This window comes from Perca flavescens, chromosome 8 (assembly GCF_004354835.1).
Source record: "Perca flavescens isolate YP-PL-M2 chromosome 8, PFLA_1.0, whole genome shotgun sequence".
NCBI classification, from domain to species: domain Eukaryota; kingdom Metazoa; phylum Chordata; class Actinopteri; order Perciformes; family Percidae; genus Perca; species Perca flavescens.
The window spans coordinates 1,337,968-1,362,765 of NC_041338.1; the positions used below are offsets into that span (position 1 = coordinate 1,337,968).

The window sequence follows — 24,798 nt, forward strand, 5'->3', positions numbered from 1 at the left end:
AAAGTATCCCATGCCAATGGGAATTTAACATAGGTGTATGCATACTTATGCCCCCTGTATTTTAAGGAAGACCATTTATTTATTAATTTTAAACAGCCCTTTTCAGTTTAGTGTGAGATTTATGTTATGTTATGTTTTTTCTAAAAAAGATTTTTTGAAGTGTTATTTATTCCAATAACAGCAAAGTAATTAAAATGATTTATTGAAACTTTTGAGCATTAAACACTCAATTTCCTGCATTCTGGTGAATTTTTATGCACCTATTTCTACCTTTTTCTGAATCAATGTATGCTGCAAATATCTTTATTTAAAGAGAAACAGATTACAATCCAAATATAAAAACATAATGGAATATATTGCAGTAAGGTTGTCAGGCATTCTGTATTGCTTTCAACTATTTATTCTCCTTTGGATGGACTTTTCTAATTATACCTGAGTCAGCACACATGTAGCCTATAGGCATCATTTACTCTTACCTCCTGTTTTGCGTCTTTTGTTGGTTAAGTAACCTCCTTAATGTGCATATGACAATTATTCACCTCAATGATACATTCATTCATTTTAATTTATTAATAAACCCCTGGACTGTAATATTTCAGATGTTTGAGCAAGATTTACTGCTCTTTGTGCACATTCAAAGTATATAAACACAGTATATGTGTTCTCTGTGATTTGGAGGAGTCGTGATATTTTGAGAAAAATAAAGTGATAATAGGCTATTACAAGAATAAAGTTACAAGCTATATTTCAGAAAATAATCTATACCTGCACCATAGTCTGCTGTGCATTACGTGATTGCTCTGCTGATACGGTAGATCTCAGACAGACACAGAGCCCCGTTTGGGTCTCTGGTCTCTGAATGAGACAAAGAGTTTCGCTATGGAAGTGGTTGTACGCTGCTCTACGTCAGAGGTGGAAACCCGAAACTATGTGCTATTTTAATATGTACACGCTTGTGTGGTTGATTTGATTTTATATCCTAACAAACTACAACTGACATAAAACGTTACCTAACTAAGACTATTTTAGATGTCAGGAGAGAGACCTGGCTGGCACCCCTTGACTAAATAAAACTTTCTTAAAACAGATTAAAATAAAGTCAAACTGTCACAGTACAGTATACTGTAGAAAGGACAGCCATACAACTAATAGTGTTTTTAGTCTGCTGACCTGTATATAATCTGTGTTCTTTTATGTTTTCCAAAGATCCACCACATGGCTTAGACAACCCACCCTGGACTCAAACCCCTTACCCACCAACAAATCATGACTTTATACATTTATAGCTATTCTTTAAAAAGAGTAAACCCAATCACACAAATACACCACAGACAGGGATTTAAAACTTACATGAACCAGTCACAAAGCCAACCCCCTGGCATGTCTGTCCCCAATGTCCATTCCCATTGATCCTGTCTAAAAAGCCCTCACTTAGTGCACTAATGCCACCGGAGCCCTGAGTGTGTCTACTGCCAACAGACAGACAGACAGACAGACAGACAGACCCCCGGGAGGACTGAGCTGCTGTCATTATTATTATCATTATTATGACTCATCGGCCTGTTATACAGTGAATTGGCCTCTGTAGATTTCTTTATGCGTGAGTGTGTGTTTGTGTGTAATACAGAGATACAATACAGGGTAATTGAATGAGATGGGGATGAAGAAGGGAGGGATGGGGGAGAGGGAGGGAGCGAGTGAGTGAATGACTTGTGCTACTGTATAATGTTTTAAATGGCAAGCTACAGACAGAACCAGACATTTTGTTGTCATCCATAGAACAGACATATGGAGTTAGTATTGAATGCCCTGCAGCGTAAAGAGACCATAATATGATTATGATATCATATATCATATTATGATATATGATCGGGGAGGGATGATGCGGTTTATTCATTAAAAGAGTACTCTACTGATTTAACATTGCACTGGTATGACATTGTTACAGTGCACTGACGGCGATAAAAACAAAAGTGCTTTGAGGCCTTATGTAAGTTATTAGAATATATTGGTGTATCATTATGATAATATAACTATAGCCTAGTTGGGGGCCCCAGGCGGGGCCTAAGTCGCCCCTGGGTGAGCTAACCAACATGACTTGAGGCAATTTGTCAGATCAAAACACCAGCTGAATCTGTGGTAAAGTTTCTGGATTAAATTCCAATTGGTTACCAAATGGAAGCTAATTAAGGTCAATGTATATATGCTGTAACCTGACTCCGCCAGATGGATTGCTTCGCATTTGCTCGGCATATCCATCTGGGAACTTTCCGTTGGAGAACTTTTGGGAAGGGGCGGAATACTGGTTATTTGATTGGATGAACCATCTGTCTATCACCTATGTTGGTGATAGACGGGCCAAATCAACCAATCAGATCCAAGAAGCGTATGAAAATACAACCACAAGCCCGCCCCTGCTGCTGCAGGCAAAGCATAGCTCGTAAGCTCAGCATGCAAGCAACATGTCGGTAAAGGATATTTGCCGTTTGTGTAACGAGAATTTAGGAATAAAAGACACCATTTCAGGTTCCCGGACCATATTCCAAAAGAAGGATCCAAGAGAAAAAAGCAATTACGAGCCGCTAACAGAATTAAGGGCTACCGCTGTCTGATAATACTGGTTAGCTGATTGGATAAACCATCTGTCTATCACCACCTAACCCACCTCAAAACCAACGCTGATTGGCCCGGTCGTTTGGCTAACGGCTCCAAATTTTCTCTGCCTCAAGATGCCAGACTGATCTGCGAGTGGAAAACTGGAGCTCGCCAGATCAGAACGGTCTCACGAGGCTAGTCATGCTTTGTGTGTAACTTTATTTTACAGGTTTGTAGTTTCTTACTAATTTCACAATACATCCATCAAGGTTTCCCGGGAACAACTACCTAATTTGACACTGATCATATTACTGGAAACTTTGTTTTCCATTAACATTTTAGAATTTTTAGAAAAAGTCTCTATTGGTTAGACTGCACTTGCAATCAAATTAATTAATTTGAGGTGTACCAATTCAACACTATGTACATTCCCCATATGATTACTAGCAAATGACATAATTTCTTTCTAAAAACAAAATTATTGTTGACAGCTCACTGGCGTTGCTTTCAAAGGTATCTCCACGTACCTACGTAAGTACCCACTGAAGGATAAATTGGCCTTTAAACGCTACTTACAACTCCAAGTGGTGGTGTAACTGTGACCACCGAAGGCTTTCGTCATATGGATGCCCGGACAGTGTTGCTGTCTTTACTAGAATTCCTCATGGGGGCAACAGAAGCTACTCACTATAGCTGTAAGTCCCGTTGGCTGGTTTAAGTTATTAGTTAATAGTCTATATCCATGACATTCCACTTCCGGGATTGCTCCGTTGTCTTCTGAAATTCTGCCAGAATTTCACTAATTTCAGCTGGATGCACGTTGCCTTCTGCTTTGTTTGTGTTGGCATTCTAACCTCTGGTGGATTTCTGAGGACTATGTAGACAGACTAACTGCTCCTCACATCTCTGCAGGGTAAATCCAGACAGCTAGCTAGACTATCTGTCCAATCTGAGTTTTCTCTCGCATGTCTAAAACTATTATTGAACATACACATTCGAGGCTATTTTGCAGAGGCAACGTGGCTCCGTCCGGCGCTTAGCACCGCCCAAGACGATTGTGATTGGTTTAAAGAAATGCCAATAAACCAGAGCACGTTTTTTTTCTACCATCACAGAATGCTGTGTGGACTAGCCAGACCCTCCTTCGCAGCACTGTGGAGGGAGGTCTGGCAATGCGAGACTAGGACTACTGTAGCTCTCTTCATTTCTCTTTGACGCATCCGTGTCACACCGTGAGAACTATATTTGAATGAACATAGTAAGTGCCTCAATAAATTATACAGTACCGAAGCAAAGAAAAATACAAATTGCACATGGCGCGAATATTAACAAAGCTTTACATGTAAAATAGAATACCTCATTGGCTGCTTGTACTGAAAAAAGATTCTTAAATCCTTAAAAGTCCTTTGAAGACTCTTTTACTGTCCGCCTTGGCCTTCGACATCAACAATGTAACTCCGACTGAATTGTAGAAGAGTACCGTAACATGTGCTCACGTTAGATTTCACACAGTCCAATATTAAAGTCCGTAGAAGTAGAAACCACAACAGAGACGTTAGTTCTGAGACGGAACAAAAACAATGTACTAACGTTATTTTAACTATTGCATTCAAAATGTCACCTTTACATTAAATACATTTTCTATTTATTTGCTGTACGAAAGGAGTTTACTATGAATTATGCATTAATCATGCATTGTGAACACGATAACATAATTGCAATTATGACACAAACAGACTTGCGAGGTGAAAACATTACTTGCGGTTCAGCTGGTAATCACTAACATTTATATATCGATACAAAAGCAGAAGGATGCTTCCGCAATCTTATCATATCAGCTCTATTTCACTTCCATGCAATCTTACAACTCTGTCCGAACACATGCATCACTATTACATAGTCCAACACATATATCACCAGCTACCAAATAGCTGCCTATTTTTTCCTGCCAGCTGCCTGCCACCTGCTACAGATAATGAAGCGAGGCTTCAGCGTGATGAACTCCCTCCCCCTCCCATCCCTGACAACGTGGCATTGTATGAGCTGTTGCTCTTGTGCCAATGCAGGGGGGGTTGAGGGGGAGAAAGCACTCATTTGGAGAGCATAGCGGGGGCATTGCTTTAGATACAGCTAATCCTCACACCTCATCGCCAAGATGTGGCTGGCTGCTGCAGTGCTCGCCTCAGCCGCTGCTCCCTGTCTCTCTCCTCTCCTCTCCTCTCCTCTCCTCTCTTCTCCTCTCCTCTCCTCTCCTCTCCTCTCTTCTCCTCTCCTCTCCTCTTTCTTGACATTCAGTCCCTCTCATGTTGTCTTTGTTCTCATCTCTATGCCCGCTTCTCTTTCTCTTCTCCTCATGCACTTAACCCCTCTCTTCTGGGCCCAGTTTTTCAAAAATGTACAAATCTGGATCAAGTTGATCCAGATTTGCAAATCCCATGTTTTGCTATCCAGGATCACCTCCCTCTTACTTTTTACAGTTTTTTTGCCGGTGGGTAAACATTAAGCTCAGGGAACTGGCACCTTTCATCTGCATGTACGGCAGTACACCGAAAATCATCTAATTCACCTAACGCTAGCGCTAGCTAGATAACTTGGTTGGCAAGGTGCTACCAAGGCATTTTTAGGCGACCAAAATGTTCCGATTAACTTTGATAAAGTGAAGGCACTGTCATTTTCTGCTTTTCTTTTTTCTTTTTCTAGCTTTTTTTTCGGTTCAGGCACCGGTTTTAAAAGTATCGCTTTAGCACCTGTATCAGGGGAAGAAAAACAATATCTGCTGAGAATAGAAATGCTGGCTGCACAATGTCTCCACAATGAGAGAGAGATATAGGGCTATAAATTTGAATAAAACAAAACAGAATAGATGAATAGAAATAACAATTTAGGTACTTATATGTAGAGAGGGAGAGCGAGGGAGAAAGAGCCTTGGGCTCCTCTCAGTATTTTATCATGTACACACATGGTTTCCCAACAAATACCAAATGTCAGAGGCCCTTAAAGTAGACAGAAGCCAGAGGCAGCATTAGTGTCTTGTATGTCAGCTTCCTGGACGACCGCCCTCAGTCTGCCCTATGCTTCAGCTAAACCCAACCCACAGACAGAAGTAATGAAAGGCCTGTAATAGATCTGCCTGCAGAGACATGCAACCAGACAGTAATGGTTAGATTCACCTACAAACATAAAATCCTAGCCTGTGGCTGAGACTGCAGAGACTTGAGATTGTACCTCAATGGTCACAACATGTGGGCTAAATTCATTGTGAATGCAGCTTTCATTTTATGACCATTGTTACTTTCATGTAATCCTGAGGAGTGTTGCTGTTATGATCCACACTGTAGTTAAAATACAATGTACACACGTGGTAGAATGTTTTTAAGGAGAAGGAGTAGGCCTATCAACAGGAATAAATTATCGAAATTATCGTCATGGGAAAAATACGTCGATACATTTTCAATTAATCGCCCAGCCCTAATGTCTTTTTGTGTATGCCTCCCTCCCTCTGTCAGGACAATTCCATGTCAGGATCAGTATAGTTACAGCCCAGAGGCAAGGTCAATATTTTCAACACCAGTGACCAGTGATCTCTGAACTCGCTGTCCATCACCTGACCCACATTTAACACTTCCGGCAGGCGACTAGGACTGAGCCACCATCACATGCTTTTGTTACACTAATGCCTTTTTCACATTTTCACAAATCCATGTATGACCAATAACAGCCTAATGGCTATCTGTGAATATGCACAACAACAACAACAACCAGGGTTTTCCTGGGATGTTTATGAAGGTAAGAGAGAACCTGCACCACAAAACAATCTGCATTAAAATTTGCACATGTAAAAAATATTCACACACATGTGATCTGAATTTGAAGTCCCACAAAGAAAGAAAAAACACATGAGAGCTTGTAAAAAAATCTGAACTTGTAAATTGAAACTTGCACTCGTAGAAAACGTTCACACACCCGTCTTCTGAATGTGAAGTCACGGGAAAAAAATTCACAAATGTGTAGATTGATATTTACATGAACACAATGGCAGATGCAAACTTGTAATGCAATGTTTACTCATATACATTTTTTTTTTACTCTGGTCCATTTTCCATCACAACCACAACTCAGTGATTTCAACCTCTGGAATCTGTCACTGCAACTTCACATATGTGCTCTCTCGCATCGCAATGTGGCCAATCTGCGCCTCGACTTTTGCAACGCTTGTTGCGATACCTTTGGTGCAAAACTAATTGGTACCTGTGGACTACGGCTGTGGAGCTCTGAGCCAACAGGACGGGGAATGCAGGGTCTCTATTTCCAGGGAGGGACAACTCTGTTTGATGAAGCTTGATGAAATAGCAAGCGTCCCCTAACTAACCAGCCAGCCCGCTTCTAAATAAATACCATTAAATTATCTAAAATTAAGCTTAGCGTTAGTTCATGCAGGACACCGAAGTCATACACCCACTAATTGAATCCTCATTCCTATCAGATACACATCAATCACATCAAGGTGGTCCATTTATTTATTATTATTATTATTGTTTATTTATTTTTATATTTTTTTTCAGGTGGTCCATTTAAATGTGACTCCCTCCTCACTGAACCCTGCTACACTGAAGCTGCTTCACTCACTGCTGCTGCTGGCTATGCTTGCCCCCCCCCCAGCCTCCACCTTCCTACTTCAGAGTCCTAACCTGACTCAAAGTTTAAAAGGGTCTTTCTTTTGGCTCACTCTTGTATACAGGGGCTTCCAGCATGGCGCTCCCTGTCTCAGCTTAGCATGCTGCTCGGCTAGTCCAGGGAGCATTATCAAGAGCGGAGCCATCAGCGCCAAGCATAACTGTATTTCTATTTGTTGCAATAAATGGTTAAATCTATGACGAGTGTTCCTGACTGAACCCTGTTTTAATAGTCAAAGGTGAATTTAACACCTGTTAACAGACCTCAGCAAGTTGATAGTTTGAGGAGAACAAAGTGACTTTAGTTGACTTGACCCTTAGCCTCCAGTGTGTTAAATATTCAGCATGTGAAGTGCTGAGGTTGGCAACAACACAGCAGAGTTTTGCCCTTGTGCATAATGGAGCAGATGGCCCCAGCTCAATGAAATAAAAAGAAATTCCTTAAGACTACTGTTTTTTTTTGTAAATTCTGTAATTATTTTTGATTAATTTAATTTCTGATGCTTGATCTTAAGTCAGAGGGAAGATGTAGGAACGTTCTGATATTGCTTGTACAGTGTTTTCCCTCGGTTTGTGGAAGACTTAGGTGTGCATATTTGGCGGGGGGTTTAGGTGTCCTTCCTCAAGAAAATGTGATGTTTTTCAACAAAAAAAAGCAATTTCCCCATACATTTTGTGTCTCTTTTTGGTCATTTGTGTTTTCTTTGGGGTATTTTGGGGTCTCTGTGGTCATTTGGTGTCACTTTATGGTAATTTTGAGTTTTCTAACATTATTTTGGACCATTATTATTACCATATCTGTAGTCTTTATCCTCGACGTTCCACTTCTGGGATTGCTCCGTTGCCGACGGAAATTCCGCCTTCAAATTCCGGATTTCACTCATTTAGGCTGGATGTCCATTGCCTTGGGATTCCTTTGTGAAGTTCCTTCCTTCCTGGTGGATTTGTGAGGACTATGGTTAACTGCTCCTCAGATCTCTGCAGGGTAAATCCAGACAGCTAGCTAGACTATCTGTCCAATCAGAGTTTTCTGTTGCACGACTAAAACTACTTTTGAGCGTACACATGTTCCACTAAAACAAGTTCCTTCCTGAGGATATTTAGCAGAGGCACCGGGGCTCCGTGCGGTGCTTAGCACATGACGATTGTGATTGGTTTTAAGATATGCCAATAAACCAGAGCACATTTTTTTCCCCATCCCAGAATGCTGTGTGGACTAGCCAGACCCTCCTCCGCAGCGCTGTGAAGGAAGGTCTGGCTAAGCGAGACTAGCATATCTGTGTGTGAAACTAGAGCAGATAATAATAAAAAAATAACTCTCAAACTACTTTTATATTTATTTATTCATTTATCACATTTTTATTCCACTGCATGTCTTCTTTCTTGTGTTTTTATGTTGGAATGCATCACTTGAGTGTCACAACTAATTTCGTTGTAATTCTATGCAATGACAAAACAGGCTTTCTTATTGAAGTTGTCAGTGCAGTCTCTCTCTCTCTCTCTCTCTCTCTCTCTCTCTCTCTCTCTCTCTCTCTCTCTCTCTCTCTCTCTCTCTCTATATATATATATATATATATATATATATATATATATACAGTACAGGCCAAAAGTTTGGACACACCTTCAATGCGTTTCCTTTATTTTCATGACTATTTACATTGTAGATTCTCACATGGAATTATGTACTTAACAAAAAAGTGTGAAATAACTGAAAACATGTCTTATATTCTATTTTCTTCAAAGTAGCCACACTTTGCTGTGATTACTGCTTTGCACACTCTTGGCATTCTCTTGATGAGCTTCAAGAGGTAGTCACCTGAAATGGTTTTCCAACAGTCTTGAAGGAGTTCCCAGAGATGTTTAGCACTTGTTGGCCCTTTTGCCTTCACTCTGCGGTCCAGCTCACCCCAAACCATCTTGATTGGGTTCAGGTCCGGTGACTGTGGAGGCCAGGTCATCTGGCCCAGCACTCCATCACTCTCCTTCTTGGTCAAATAGCCCTTACACAGCCTGGAGGTGTGTTTGGGGTCATTGTCCTGTTGAAAAAAAAATGATGGTCCAACTAAACGCAAACCAGATGGGATGGCATGTCGCTGCAGGATGCTGTGGTAGCCATGCTGGTTCAGTATGCCTTCAATTTTGAATAAATCCCCAACAGTGTCACCAGCAAAGCCCCCCCACACCATCACACCTCCTCCTCCATGCTTCACGGTGGGAACCAGGCATGTAGAATCCATCCGTTCATCTTTTCTGCATCGCACAAAGACACAGCGGTTGGAACCAAAGATCTCAAATTTGGAATAATAAATTTAAATATTTAAAATCTAAAGCCATTTTTTAAAATGTGAACAAATTGGCACCCACACTGTAAAATATTACAGACCCTAGCTATGTCCACTTATTTCTTATTTTTAACTGAACAAACTTATACAAGTTGTGGATTTTGAACTTAACTTTATGAGTTTTTGAAAGTTAAACTTGCATTTATTCAATGGGTTGACTATTTAAAAAAATGTATGTGTTGATTGAACTAAGTTATCAGTTTAAAAAAAAGCATGTGTGTGTTGCAACAAAAAAAGAGTTGCCTTTCGAGTTTAAAATAACCTGTCTTCTTCCACGGCAAAGTTAAAGCATGGACACAATAAATTAATTATACACCGCCGATAAGTGATGTAGCCTATTCAAATTTCTACTAAAATATAACATGTGTTGTGGCAAATAAGAAAGCACTGGTGCCTGGTGGAGGAAGTACCTGTCAACAACTTGTGAATTTCACTCTTCTCAAAATGAAATGGAAAGTTCTTTTCAAAAGTCAAACGTCTTGCTCCACCCACATTTAGCCCAACCCCGATCTGCGTACTGCAGTCAGGACTGCAATTGGTTCATTGGCTGGCCAATTCCCATGATGCAAGGCGGTAAATAGAGTTGTGTTTTGTTGCCTGGTAATTGTCATTGTTGTGCTGGTTTAAATTGAAGTATGAAGTTAAACCAAGTAATACAAAGTTAAATCAACTAAAAGAACAACTTTAACAAAACTAGAACACTGTAGCGACATCAACATCATTAACTTTAATTTCTAAGTTGAAACAAAGGCAGTCTTCAAGTTGAGTGAAATTTCGATTTTCGATTTTCAAGGCAGCAGGTGAACTTTCATTTCCAAGTTAAACCAACATGAAATTTATTACAGTGCACCATTGGTAGAATCAAAAATGGCATTGTGGTAGACAGCGATACATACCACTAACCACTACTTATGGATCTGAACAAAAACAACATACATTTAACCAATCCAAATTTCACTGCGATTGCCTACCTTCTTTCATTTTTTACAAGCAAAAACGTATGCCATAAGAACATTTTGAAAGATGCAATAATAATAAAAAAACAGCAAACAGCAGAATTTGAAAATACAGCCCTCCTCCTGCAGCTCTCCCCTCTCCAACCCTAAGCCCCTCCCACCAGACGGGCACGGCCACATGCACACTCTTCATACAGTAACCTGCCATTCATTTCAATAATCATGACTGTGATCCCCATGCCGTTATAAATAGCAGCAATTCTATGAGAATTACAGTCCGGTTTTCTTTGCAAACTTGTCGGCATGTAATGCCCTTTGAGATGACATACAGGGATTCATGTTTATGAATAAAATACGTGCCAATATCTGCGAAGGGTTTCAGGGATTGAGAGAAAACGATAACTAATAGTAGAGAAAATGTAGCTATGAGTCCAGCCTTATGCTAACCGTAGCCGAAGATCACGGCTACAGTTAGCAGAAGGCTGAACTGTTGGCTACATTTTCTCTCCGAAAAGCTTCGCCAATATTGACAAGTTTGTATTGCGTTTATTGTCACGCTCACATTTAGACTCTTTGGAATAGCAACTTTTTCTCAGGATTTTCCACCATTGAATCAGGCCATCTGCATTGTCAAAACAGCCAATGGGAACACCCTCTCTCTGAAATGACCTGTGATTGGCCAGAGTCTCCGGTCACGAGTGAAGATTATCTAAAACCTGAAAACAGAGTTAAGAGGAGGTGCCGAAGTCTAGTTTTCTCTCAGACCACTTGAGTTACAATATCCTGAAAGGTTTTTATGGATTTTTTGCCCAATGCTCCAAAAAACCTCAACTGCCTACCCAAGCTTTAAAGGGTAATTACTGTTTTTTTTTAACCTGGACCCTATGTTCCTATGTTTCGTGCCTAAGTGTCTGATGGAACAATAATCTTTGACATTGGTCCAGTATTAAGCAAGATCACTGCAGTAGGAAGTCGCAAACAAGCTACAATGTAAGTTAATAGGGCAATTGTGCAGCTTGTATTTACCTTTACAAAAGTTCTGTTTTTGCCGCTGACAGACTCAGATTAATATTCTAAGTGTCTGAGAACATTATGGAAAGGATTTCTAAGGAGGTCGACCTTTCTGTTAAAGAGTAAGATCATTTTTTAAACATGAAAACATCTGTGAAATTGCGTTCGCTAAAGCCACCAGACTCCATGTAAATAAACAGTCATTTTAGCATCGTAAAATACACTTCATTCAAAGTCGACAGAAACTAAATAAAACTGAAAAGCCGTTTTGGGTCATTTTTCCACTCTTCCAGCCATCACAATTCTAGTTTTGGTTGAAATAAACACATCGTTTACAGATTTACATCTTTTACACAAAATATGTTGGCTATATACACACTAAAAGTATTGTCTGGTGGAGTCTGGTGGTATTAGGGCTGGCGACTTCAGATCTGTTTCTGGTTAAACACAAAGGTCTTAAAGAGGTTTTATAAAGGTCTATCTCTGTAGGGATCCTTTAAATAATGTTGTCAGACACTTAGAATAATAATCTGAGTCTGTCAGTGGCAAAACAAGCACTTTGTGAAGTTAAATACAAGCTGGACAATTGCCCTATTTACTCATATTGTAGCTTGTACTGAACCAATGTCAAATATTGTTGTTCCCATCAGACACAAAAACATAGGAAAATAGGTTCCAGGTTGAAAAACTGTACCTTTAAGCATTAAAAATAAAAGTATAAATTAATTATGTAGAAAAGCCCTAGGGTGATTTCAGTCTAAAACAAACACACAGGCTGAGGTGTCTGAATGTAACTTCTGGATAACAAGCAGTGCCACTGTAAGGATAGCAAGCTAATGATATCAGCAGCTAAAGGCCAACACACTCACACATACACAGAGAGGGCATGGACAAAATACCAGTAACACCATGCAATAACACAGTCAGTATATACCAGTATGGTGGAGATCATGGGTTTTCTTGTTTGTTAGGTACATGTCTTCCAGTGTTATTGAGGATTAAATTACTGTATGACAACTGTATCTTTTGTTAAAGTAGTTTTCCTCTCGGCACTCTGCATATATATATATTTTTTCGCCACATTATTCCATGTAACATGTTTGTAATGCAGCAGTGATTCAGGCAGTGATGCTGTAAATCCAAACGGCAAAGGCAGCTATACAAGCGAGCCATTAAGCTGAACATCAGGTCTGACAATACCGTTATCAACATTACCATGACAGTCAAAAGTGGTATGGGCACTCTGCGGATCAGACGTTGGTTAATTTCGGACACTGGGTATAAGTCTCCAGGAGGGAGGTGAAGCCTATCCACCCACAGCCTTTCCTCACTTAACCATACATCTCATCTCATTTAAGGAAAGTTACACTTAGGGAAGAGAAGAAAGGAAAGGAAAAGTTTGTAGTTTAGACTCTGCCACTTGTTTAAAATAGCAGCAGCAGAATAGACAGCTAATTAACAGCCTGTTTCCTACATTGTTATGCTTAATGAGGGAAAGACTATTAATAAATGCATTCAGAATGACATCATCTCAATAACTCAGTCACTCAGTTTTTCCAGTATTTGGTGAGTGGAAATTGCGGACTTCTCACTCTGCACAACAGTACTAAATATCTAAATATGCATGCTGTGGCTACACTTTGTATAGTATTTATAACAAAAATAAAGCAATAGCTGCTTTCTAGTTAACATTTTCAAAGCCTATCTTACCACAGACTATGCAACAGTGTTACTTGAATGACCACAGAAGTAACACAGCCAGTAAACATTGTGACAGCAGGTAGATGCTTACACAGTCTGCAACAAGATCCCATGCAGATATCTGTAAAATCAGGACTAAAATAAATTGCTGATAGTGAGATAACAGGTGATTTTTCTTTTTTACGGCTTCTCTACCAAGATAGCCATCCCTTCATTATCTCCAGTTGTGTTTGTAGGCAATTTAGAAATTACTGAGTTGGACTGCTTTAAGGAAAATGTTGCCATTTTATGTAATCAAATTACATACATCAAGGCCAAAAAACATCCACACATACATCTCACCCCCCACTGACCTGCCTAAAAACCATAAGGTTACCCATCTGTAGTGATATAACAGAAAAAAAACAAGCAACTGTTAGGAATCTTTACTCAATACATGTTAAAACAATTAATCAACAACCAAATTTCAGCAACCAACTATTCATATTCATAGATCAATGAATTTCCATCAAAAATCCACTTTTTAAATCAACGGTTTCAGTACTTGTGATAAAACACCAAGTGATCAAGAACACACTGTCAAATTGTCAAGATTACATAAAACTCATACAATGGGACAAAATAAATAAAATGTATTCTCCACACAGGGCAGGGTTTCCCCCAGTGTAAGCCCGGAGGCCCACCAGGCCTCAGCCACTGGGAATTATTTTGTAATGTATTTTCAAGACATTTATTAAACTACAGTTACAGCGGGGTGGCGCGGTTGGAAACTTAGACGTAGTTGTATATTCAAATCTCCAGTTAGCTTTCAGCACCGACTTAATGTAGGGCACCAATGGAATCTTATAGCTTTTTAAAATTCTGAATTTCGCGATCCTGTCCATGATTCTGTCATCACAGAAACAACTGGGCTCTACATTAATGCTGCCATCAGTCTGCAGGGTTTTTCCTGCCTCAGAATGGGCCTTTGGCTGGGGGGGGAGGGGGAGACACATATCAAACTGAGGGTCCTCCCCCAGGAAATCTTGAGTGCCAAACACTTCATTTCCTGCATTCTGATCCATTTTTGAGCACCAATGTATGTTGGAAAACCCAGAGGTAGGTGATAATTCAAAAAGTAATAAAGTATAATGGAATATAATGCAGTAAGGGGGCTTTTAGATTAGGGACCTGGGCCTGGATTTGAGTACACTTGACCCCAAAGTCCAGTCTGTGTAAACACTGCGTACAATACCAGAGAGTTGGTTGATCCAAAAAACCAAAGTAAACCACGGCGAGTTTTTAACCGGTTAAAAATCTAAAAAAAGACACTTGCCACCGGACTAAACAACTTTTCTGGGGGAAACCCTGCAGGGTCATCGAAATGAAAATGAATGTAAAAGTCAGTGCTGCCGTCGTGCAGCTCTGAAGTACTGACTTAAGTTCTGGCCAGTCTCTGTATGTTTTAGCTGCAGGTCAGGGCTGTAAATCAGTGATCTTCCTCTTGCGGTAGTTGAGAACCAGACTGGAGGCGGTGAGTTGGGAGGCCTGGCCCTTCTCCCAGCTCTGGAAGCTGTTGAGGCCGCTCTGCCCCGACGTGAACAGAGCCTTCTCCAGGCAGTCCAGACGCTCCACCAGCGCAGAAGTGTCCTCGTTGTAGGCATTCTGGGAGGAGTCCATGTTCCGTCTGAAGCGACCGATGAACGTCTGGACGATGACAATGTGGACAGTTTGCCACCCATTAGATCAGAAGACAAGGACAGCACATATATAGGGTTAGGATTGGGCATCGAGAACCGGTTCCAACTTGGAATCCTTTCAAAAATTCCAATTCCAATGGAATCGTTTGTTGAGTGAAATCGTGGTTTAGAATCTGATCATCGTTCCACTAAAACTAAAAGCGTTTTTCCCTTACACAGTACCTGCTCGACTCGCCTCTACTCTAATCACCTCAGCTCGCTTTGAACCTCGACTGAGGTGGTACTAAAAAAAAAAAAAAAAAAAAAAAAAAAAAAAAAGTACCTGTTGGCAGGTACCAGGTACTATTTTTCGTAATGGAAAACCAAAAAAGGCGAGTTGAGCAGGTACCATGTAATGGAAAAGCGCCATAAGTTTTGGTTTCCCTAGAGGCCACCTTACCTCCAGGCGCTAGTTGTTACAGCGATGGAGCACAGTAAGCTGCGCTCTAAAGTGTAGCTTTATTGTAAATCACCATTGTATCAACGTGATTATAAATACATGTGTGTAATTGTGTGTGTTTCTTTGTTTAACTGCAATTAATTGGTAACAATAGCTAAAGGTCCTAATGTGTATAGCTGTTGATTGTAATTGTCAATTTCATGTTCATTTCAGAAAAAAATACAATGTTTTGTGATGATAAAGAGGCGTAGTGTCCTTCATAGGAAGTATAATTGTGTTACTACATTATCTGGGTCACATGACAGTGATATATAACCAAAAGATGTATCCTGGGATATATTCAAAACTGTATTTGTTTGAAAAAGAAATGCAAAAAGACATGTTTTTAAAATTTGACTGAAAGAGACGATCAGCTTGTTAATCTCAATTATTTCTGAGACAATTAATTGTACAGTAAAATTTGGAATTGTTGAACCTCCAGTTTGTGACCAAGCAAGCAGTCACCTTTGATGTAAAATGTCATGTTAAACTTCAAATATGTATTATTTCATGTAACTTTAGGCAAAACTGAATATTGAAACATTAAAGCTGAGCCAAGAACTGGTTCTAACATTTTACAAGTGCAGCAGGTATATAGTCTATAAACCTGCAATCAAATGGGAAAAAAAACAAATTTCTCCCTTGATATTTTGGTTTCTTCAGTCTTTACAGTGCCTTTGTCACATTTTAAAATAGTCTCTATAGATATGCAGTTGTGTGTCATTTAAATGAATGTAGGTAGCACCAGCAGTGTATCTGAACACAGGCTGCATGCAGCAAACCATTCTTTATAACAAGCTCAGTTTGCACTCATTTGGTTCTTGGCAGAGATACAACATCACATAAACACACTAGTTAAGGAAATGGGGCTGATATCCAATATCATACATTTTCTTATCAAGTCCATGTGGTTAAAACAACCAGGGTGTCAATTTTGCCACTTAAAATATGTGAAAACCGTATGCAGGAGTTTTTCCTTCATAGAGAAATTTTTGGCGCCCGCCTTACAGTGTGTAACAACCCTCTGTTTCAGTTTGACTGTCAAAAATGAGATAGAGATAATCTGCCTGGTAACAGCTGCACCAGACAACCAGTAATAGTCTGTCATGTTTTCTGATCCGATTGCACCCCCTAGTTGTAATGTGGTAAATAACACTGGCTGCGTTTGTTTAGAATCTGCATTGTGTCTGCTGGTCTATGACATTTTGTAGCAAAGCATCTGCGCTGTTGAACAGTGCAAAACATGTTCATATTAAATGTGGCCACCTTTTTATTATTAATCAAATCCATTGCCAAAGGCTGAAAATCCTACTGTGTGTGTTCCATAAATTGTGAAATTTTCTGCCATACAGACTTCTATGTGAAGCAATCATGAACAGTTTTTTCTAAAAGAAAATCCAAATGTGCTCTCACTTTCTGCATAGCAAATCTCGTCTATTTCCTTCGCATTCCACTTCGGGGATTGCTCCAGTGCTGCAGGAAATCCCGCCGGATGCATTTATGTCCCGCCCCCTTCCACTTTCTTTGTGTTGGCGTTCTAACCTCCGGTGAATTACTGAGGACTATGGTTAACTGCTCCTCAGATCTCTGCAGGGTAAATCCAGACAGCTAGCTAGACTAGCTATCTGTCCAATCTTTTCTGTTTTCTGTTGCACGACTATTTTGCAACGGCTCTGTGCGGAGTTAAGCGCTGCCCATTACGATTCGGATTGGTTCAAAGTAGGGCTGTCAATCGATTAATAAAAATTAACTAATTAATTGCACAATTTGCTGTAATTAAATCGCGATTAATCGCTTTTTTTAAATTGAGACTGAAGCTTATAATAATGGATATTTAAATGCTAAATCCCTTAACTTTGCAAATATGAAGAAAAAAACAAACAAGGAAAGGTTCTGCTAAGTTCAGAATGTTTAATATCTTTCAGAACAACAGCAGCAACAATTTGGCTTAGTCCTGCTGAAGGCTGCTGAAACGGCAAGAAACTGTCTGACTTGAGAGCAGATTTTTGTCACCGTCCCCGGCTGCTGTCGCCTGCTCGCGTCTACTTTACCGGCGAGGAGCAGTTCATCTCCAACGAGCCGAGAGTTCAGTTCATCTCCAACGAGCCGAGAGTTCAGTTCATCTCCAACGAGCCGAGAGTTCAGTTCATCTCCAACGAGCCGAGAGTTCAGTTGGCGGCAGGGCAGTTAGGACTCACCCGGAAATGGCCAGCAGGATGAGGTGACTAGAGTCTCTCAAAATCTGACGAAAATCTTCTAAACTGACCTTTGTTGAGCTGAAATGAAGACAGATTCAGCAACTGCACGGCCTATTTCTCGCTTAAAATGTTTTCAGAAACATGTTTCAGTGAACTATTTTAGTACAATATGAGATCGTATTCTGAACGGCCGCAATGTCAGTCTGGCTTTGGATGTCCGGAGAAAACAAACCCATGTGACGCGTTCGTCCAATCAGCTGCCAGTTTTCATTACTTGGGCAACAATACAGAGTAGCGCCGCCTGCTGTTATGGAGGCGTATTACGTTTCTCAGCCGCCCCATGAAGTAAACAAACACAGCTGCTTTAATTTTGTTAAATTTTTTTAACGAGTTAAATATTAAAAAATTAACGCAAAAATTAACGCGTTAATTTTGACAGCCCTAATTTAAAGATATGCCATTAAACCAGAGCACGTTTCCTTCCATCCCCGAATGCTATATGGAGTAGCCAGACCATCCTTTGGAGCAAAGCGAGACTAAGCAAATGTGACTTTTGCTTGCTGCCATCACTTTTTATTATAAACATTTAAACTAAATGTAACAAAATCTTGTTAAAATAATAGTTCAACATTTTGGAAATTACACTTATTTGCGCTCTGTCGGAGAGTTAGATGAGAAGGTCGACACCCCTCTCATACCTCTACATTTGATTTAAGGCTACTGGAACCAGGCATAACAGCTAGTCTGGCTCTTTCCAGAGGCAACAGTAGTTGGATGCTGTCCTCATGTCCTACTTCAATGCCTAACGAATCTATCTCTCCCTGACCCCCCTGTCTTTCACTAGTTGAAGCCTGAAAATACTGTAAAACAAATTAATAACATAACTAATTCCACTGGTGGGACTGTTGAGCTCGGTTTCAGACTGATACCTCCGGTTCAGGCTGGTCCTCATCCTCAACACGGGCCTTTTTCAGTTGCGGAAAATACTTTACAATACTCATCTGGATTGAAGCAGCAAACATTCAGTGTAAGAGTAAAAAAATACATAACATTATTTATAACACGTTTATTTGATTCACAGCTGCTACATACAGTGGTGTGAAAAAGTGTTTGCCCCCTTCCTCATTTCCTGTTCCTTTGCATGTTTGTCACACTTAAGTGTTTCGGAACATCAAACCAATTTAAACAATAGTCAAGGACAACACAAGTAAACACAAAATGCAATTTGTAAATGAAGGTGTTTATCATTAAAGGAGAAAAAAAATCCAAACCATCATGGCCCTGTGTGAAAAAGTGATTGCCCCCTAAACCTAATAACTGGTTGGGCCACCCTTAGCAGCAACAACTGCAACCAAGCGTTTGCGATAACGTGCAATGAGGCTTTTACAGCGTCCTGGAGGAATTTTGGCCCCTCATCTTTGCAGAATTGTCCTAATTCAGTTACATTAGAGGGTTTTCGAGCATGAACGGCCTTTTTAAGGTCATACCACAACATCTCAATAGGATTCAGGTCAGGACTTTGGCTAGGCCACTCCAAAGTCTTCATTTTGTTTTTCTTCAGCCATTCGGTGGTGGACTTGCTGGTGTGTTTAGGATCATTGTCCTGCTGCAGAACCCAAGTTCGTTTCAGCTTGAGTACACGAACAGATGGTCGGACATTCTCCTTCAGGATCTCTTGGTAGACAGCAGAATTCATAGTTCCTTTTATCACGGCAAGTCTTCCAGGTCCTGAAGCAGCAAAACAGCCCCAGACCATCACACTGCCACCACCATATTTTACAGTTGGTATAATGTTCTTTTTATGAAATGCAGTGTTCCTTCTACGCCAGATATACTTGGACACACACCTTCCAAAGAGTTCCACTTTTGTCTCATCGGTCCACAGAATGTTGTCCCAAAAGTCTTGGGGATCATCAAGATGTGTTCTGGAGAAATTGAGACGAGCTTTGATGTTCTTTTTGCTCAGCAGTGGTTTCTCCTTGGAACTCTGCCATGCAGGCCATTTTTGCCCAGTCTTTTCCTGATGGTGGAGGCATGAACGCTGACCTTAACTGAGGCAAGTGAGGCCTGCAGTTCTTTGGACGTTGTTGTGGGGTCTTTTGTGACCTCTTGGATGAGTCGTCGCTGCGCTCTTGGGGTAATTTTGGGCGGCCGGCCACTCCTGGGAAGGTTCACCACTGTTCCATGTCTTCGCCATTTGTGGATAATGGCTCTCACTGTGGTTCGCTGGATTCCCAAAGCTTTGGAAATGGCTTTATAACCCTTTCCAGACTGATAGATCTCAATTACTTTCTTTCTCAATTGTTCCTGAATTTCTTTGGGTCTCGGCATGATGTGTAGCTTTTAAGGATCTTCTGGTGGACCTTACTGTGTCAAGCAGCTCCTATTTAAGTGATGCCTTGATTGTGAACAGGTGTGGCAATAATCAGGCCTGGGTGTGGCTAGAGAAATTGAACTCAGGTGTGGACAACCACAGTTATAGTATGTTTTAACAAGGGGGGCAATCACTTTTTCACACAGGGCCATGATGGTTTGGATTTTTTTTCTCCTTTAATAATAAACACCTTCATTTACAAATTGCATTTTGTGTTTACTTGTGTTGTCCTTGACTTTTGTTTAAATTGGTTTGATGTTCCGAAACACTTAAGTGTGACACACATGCAAAGGAACAGGAAATGAGGAAGGGGGCAAACACTTTTTCACACCACTGTATAGGGTTTTGACCTCGACAACCCAACTGCATTTTACCGCAAACTTGCGACTAGTTAACTTTCTAAAGAGGGCACAATCGCTTGTTTGCTAAGAGTCGGTCGGTGATTGTGAATGTGTGATTGTGTAAAGGTGTTCACCAGATAGATACCAACCTTTCGTGAACTTGTGAATTTCGCCAGCCGTCTTTTCTCCTTGATGGAGAAAGACGCTGTGTGGGGTTGATGGTTTTTTAAGACTCCAACTTCGCCTTACAGGCACTAACCCTCACAGTAACCTTAAATATAACCATTGCCGCACTGCCTGGAAGGTGATGTTTAGGGGCTTAAAAAAACCCAACACCGCATGGTGGGAGGAGCTGAGTGTGTGTGTGTGTGTGTGTGTGTGTGTGTGTGTGTGTGTGTGTGTGTGTGTATGTGAGCGAGACACAAGTGACAGAGAGACGGAGGAGAGCAGGGAAAGGCAATGCAGAAGAACGTATTTTAAATAGCGTTTAAAAAAAAAAAAAAAAAAAAGGCGGAGCACCACACAATAGTCTATGTTTGGGAAACACTGCCTCTAACGCTCATGTTATATCTTGTTTGCTTAGTCCGCACAGAAACCAAAGAGTAAAAATGCTGGACTATTTTGAATATACGTTATGGAAAAATCATATCAGACAGTTATTACTATTATTTTTAATAGTATTATTATTTTTAGCAGTATTTTCTCTAATTGCCAATGATATTGAAAAAATGTAAGTATGTTGTATGTGTAGTTGTTTTAGTGAAAGCATATATCGACATAATTATCACAAGGTAGATTTAGCAATGCACAGCAATCCAAGTCTAACGGGGTCTTTTGTCTTCACAGCCAATTAGCACCACACAATAAGAGATATTGGGATCTGTAAAAGCATACTCTGTGTCTATCTGTGCAAACAAAGCTTAAAGGGTAACTTCCGTTTTTTTTCAACCTGGACCCTATGTTCCTATGTTTTTGTGTCTAATGGCCTTTTTCCATTACATGGTACCTACTCGACTCGGCGCACTGTGCGTCCCTTTTCCATTGCAGATTTTAGTATCGCCTCAGCGTGGCTGGTCGTCATAGCGACTGCCGTGGGCGCGGCTTGGTAGCGTTGCATTTCCCCCGACTCATTTCCTGGTTCTCCTTCTCCGTAAACAACATGAAATCAACAAGATAGTTAACTTTTCCTGCTCCAGATTTCCCACCGTGGTCACAAAGAACAGGGGAGACACTTTGTTTCTCTCACTATATGACTCTAGAGTCACTACTCGCTGCCGAGCTAATTGCTGGCACTCTCTCACTTCTCCCTCGCTCACCAGCTCCCCACACACACGGCGATCGCCAGGCACTCTCTCACCAGCTCCCCACACACACACCAGCGCACCAGTATAACCATCAGGCCACTTGTATGCTACGGAGAAAGCTCTGCGTGGAGCCTCCGGCAGCAAAAAACACAGCTGGCTAAACTATTTAAAAATGCCGTCTGTCGCTAGCAATGCAGTGATCAGTGACAATTCTTTCCGACCAATCTGTAGCCTGCAGGGTTTCACGTCACCTTCTCAGCTCGCTTGGAACCTCGACTGAGGAGGTACTAAAAAGAGTACCTGTTAGCAGGTACCAGGTACTTTTTTTCGTAATGGAAAACCAAAAAAGGCGAGTAGAGTCGAGGCGAGGCGAGTAGGTACCATGTAATGGAAAAGCGCCATAAGTGACTGATGGGAACAACAATCTTTGTCATTGGTCCAGTATTAAGAGAGATCTCTGCAGTTGGCAGCTACGAAACAAGCTACAATGTGAGTTTTTGTGCAGCTTGTATTTACGTTTACAAAAGTGCTCATTTTGCTGCTGACAGACTCAGATTAATATTCTAAGTGTCTGACAACATTATAGAAAGATGCTTTTTTTATAATACCAACAATGAGGTTTGACATTCAATCATGTTTAATTAACTCTTGTGTTGATGTCTGTGCATGTTGTTCACCTGCAGCAGCGTCTGTGCGATCTCGGGGTTCTCTGGGCTGTCAAAGTGCAGCATCTGGGACCCCAGGCCGTAGTAGTAGGGCCCCATCTTATGCAGATCCACCACGTTTGGGTCGGCGTTGAACACCGTCCTCCAGCCCTCTCTGTACACCTTCGGAAGCTCAACTGACAACACTCTCCTCTTCTTCTCGTACAGACCCTTGGACAGCCACAACGGAAGCTCCATCTTTGTACCCTGAGATAAAGAAAATGGACTTCAGAGTGGGAGTAGTAAGATTTAAGATGTATTTATTTTATAAGGACAATGCACATTAAATCAACATTTCTGTAAATGTGCCAGTGTTAGTCAGATGGTTAATTTTCAACTGTAGTCCTAGTTACCCAGCATGCATGTCTTTATGGTGGAAAAACAATAATTATATACTGTACTGAATTAATCTTCTACACCCCTATACCACCTAGCCTATGCATAAGAAGCTACTCTTTTATGTTTGTTTCTTATTTGGTTGCATGTTTATACCAAAAGGAGCTTTACACACATTATCAGAGCTGAATACTTGATGACTGCAGTGTTATATTTTATGTAGTCTTCATTTATTACATATTGGACCTTTAATGCTGGGTCCTGAAAAACATAACTTAAGTATCTACTATGATCTGTGACATAACGTCACTGACGTTGAAATTATATTGACGTGCGTGTTATTCAATTTCCATTTAGGTAAGGCAGCTTTATATAACGTTAGGCCTGTAGCGTTAGTTTATATTGTATTGCTTTTATGTCCTTCACTATTGATTGTGGCAGTTGTCTTCTACCACACGTGCTAATGCCAATACAGTATGGTAACCAAGAGTAACGTTAACGTTAAACCGCAAAATAGTGAATGACGTTTGGTTAACTTTCTTTACACAACAAAATGACCTGTATTTGGGGTACTTTTAGTTGTATTTCTGAAAGACACTAAACAAATACATTGACAACATTGTAACTATTACGACGGCATTTTTCTTTAGTAACTTTACCGACCTCCGGTATGTCCTGCGAGTCACTCGACTTCTCCAGAAATCCCAGCCGGGGAAAACGGCACTCTGTCCGGATGGGAAGTCTCTCATGAGAGAGTACAATATCGTCGAGAGACAGGAAATTCTCCCCCATCCCCACCCCAGGTTGTACAGGTAGATATGACTGTGTATCCATTGTGTGCCCGAATAAGACCGAAAGTAGTAGCTTTATATTAAGTATATGCTGAAAACACTGAAATTGTGAGCAGAGACCTCTCCTGTTGTGTTTACCAGTCTTCTTCTTCCTTGCTATTTTGGCGCCAGGACTTGTTGACCAATCAGAGCGCTGCTGTCAGATCTAGAGCAGAGCAATCGATTCAATCTGAGTCGAACTGAGTCAAGTTGTCCGTGTTTTTCAAGACTGTATGGCTGCAGCCTGGAGCGTCCCATGCTGGTCCGCCTGGGGCCATCCCTGACCTTCTACTTTTCTAAATAAAAGCTCGCGTCCCCGTCTCTTGCCATCCCGCCTGGTGCCGTCCGGAATAAAATACGTTTTTGCGTCGACTATCATGCTAATGAATAATATATTTGGTGCAATATAGAATATAAAAATAAAAAGCAGTCTTGGAAAGAGTGTAACATGTTTATTTTATTATAAGTTCAGAAACATTGATGACCTCCAGAATCCCCTCCTTGTTCAGGTCAACAGGTTCCTGAATGAACACATTTAACACTTATTTTGAGAATTCATTATGTAGACAGTTTGTAGTATTTTGAGGCATCAAGTTTACTTCATTCACACTAACCGAGGAGGGATTGTCCTGGGCCTCTTTGCCTCCTCCTTATCCTTATCTGCTATTATCTGTACACAGACAACAATTATTTAATCATCACAGGGTGCAAATACACATTTAAATATTTAAAAGTCAGTAAAAAGTATGCATATGAAGTGGGAGGTTTGGATCCAAAATGAATCAAATCATATAATAAATAATCCTTAGCATGCAGGACACAACATCGTCAACAACTATCAAAATGTGATTCTTGCGATTTGATCTTCATATTTCCTTTTCTGTGCGAACCTTTAAAACAGACAGATTTTCTTAAATTACATGTTAGAGATTAAGAAGAATATCAATTTGATCTATATGTATAATTTTGACTTTGTTACACATTTTTATGTTACAGTTGTACATGTGATAATGAAATCAGACACACCTGACAACTGAATGACCAGACAGGAGCAACAGGCACCACCATGTCCTGATTGTGTCCATGTCACCCTAGAAATACAACATTTTAAACAATGAAGTCATGTTCTACAAAAACTGTACTGTAATATGTCTGTAGACTTTCTGGGCACTTACAGTTGTGAAGTCAAAATCTGCCCCCAGCACAATGTAAAGAGCATACTGTAATAAAAAAGAAAACGTATTGGTCTGTGCTAGTCTTGGAAAAACATACTAAG

The 24,798-nt window shown here is 40.5% G+C and overlaps 2 protein-coding genes across 3 annotated transcripts in view; both read right to left on the reverse strand.

The window, feature by feature from the left end:
- Nucleotides 1–1,415, reverse strand: part of ndrg4 (NDRG family member 4) — a 78,173-nt gene extending 76,758 nt beyond the window's left edge. For both annotated transcript variants that reach the window (XM_028585108.1, XM_028585107.1), the window contains exon 1: nt 1,351–1,415. In XM_028585108.1, the coding sequence (XP_028440909.1) occupies nt 1,351–1,382 (32 nt within the window). In that variant the 5' untranslated portion in view covers nt 1,383–1,415. The remainder of the gene's footprint in view (nt 1–1,350) is intronic.
- A 12,273-nt stretch (nt 1,416–13,688) lies between these two features.
- gins3 (GINS complex subunit 3) lies at nt 13,689–23,709 on the reverse strand. Its single transcript, XM_028585397.1, has 3 exons — nt 23,356–23,709; nt 22,330–22,563; nt 13,689–14,964 (listed from the first exon to the last, which is right to left on the reverse strand). The coding sequence occupies exons 1-3, from the start codon at nt 23,524–23,526 to the stop codon at nt 14,734–14,736; spliced, it is 636 nt and encodes a 211-aa protein (XP_028441198.1). The 5' UTR covers nt 23,527–23,709; the 3' UTR covers nt 13,689–14,733.
- Nucleotides 23,710–24,798: the final 1,089 nt, after the last annotated feature.

Coding starts and splice junctions, on each gene's coding strand:
- gins3 (XM_028585397.1), bottom strand. CDS start 23,526: ATGGATACACAGTCATATCTACCTGTACAACCTGGGGTGGGGATGGGG. Junction 22,564..23,355: donor ACTCGCAGGACATACCGGAG/GTCGGTAAAGTT, acceptor TCTTTATCTCAG/GGTACAAAGATGGAGCTTCC. Junction 14,965..22,329: donor TCGCACAGACGCTGCTGCAG/GTGAACAACATG, acceptor GTCATCGTCCAG/ACGTTCATCGGTCGCTTCAG.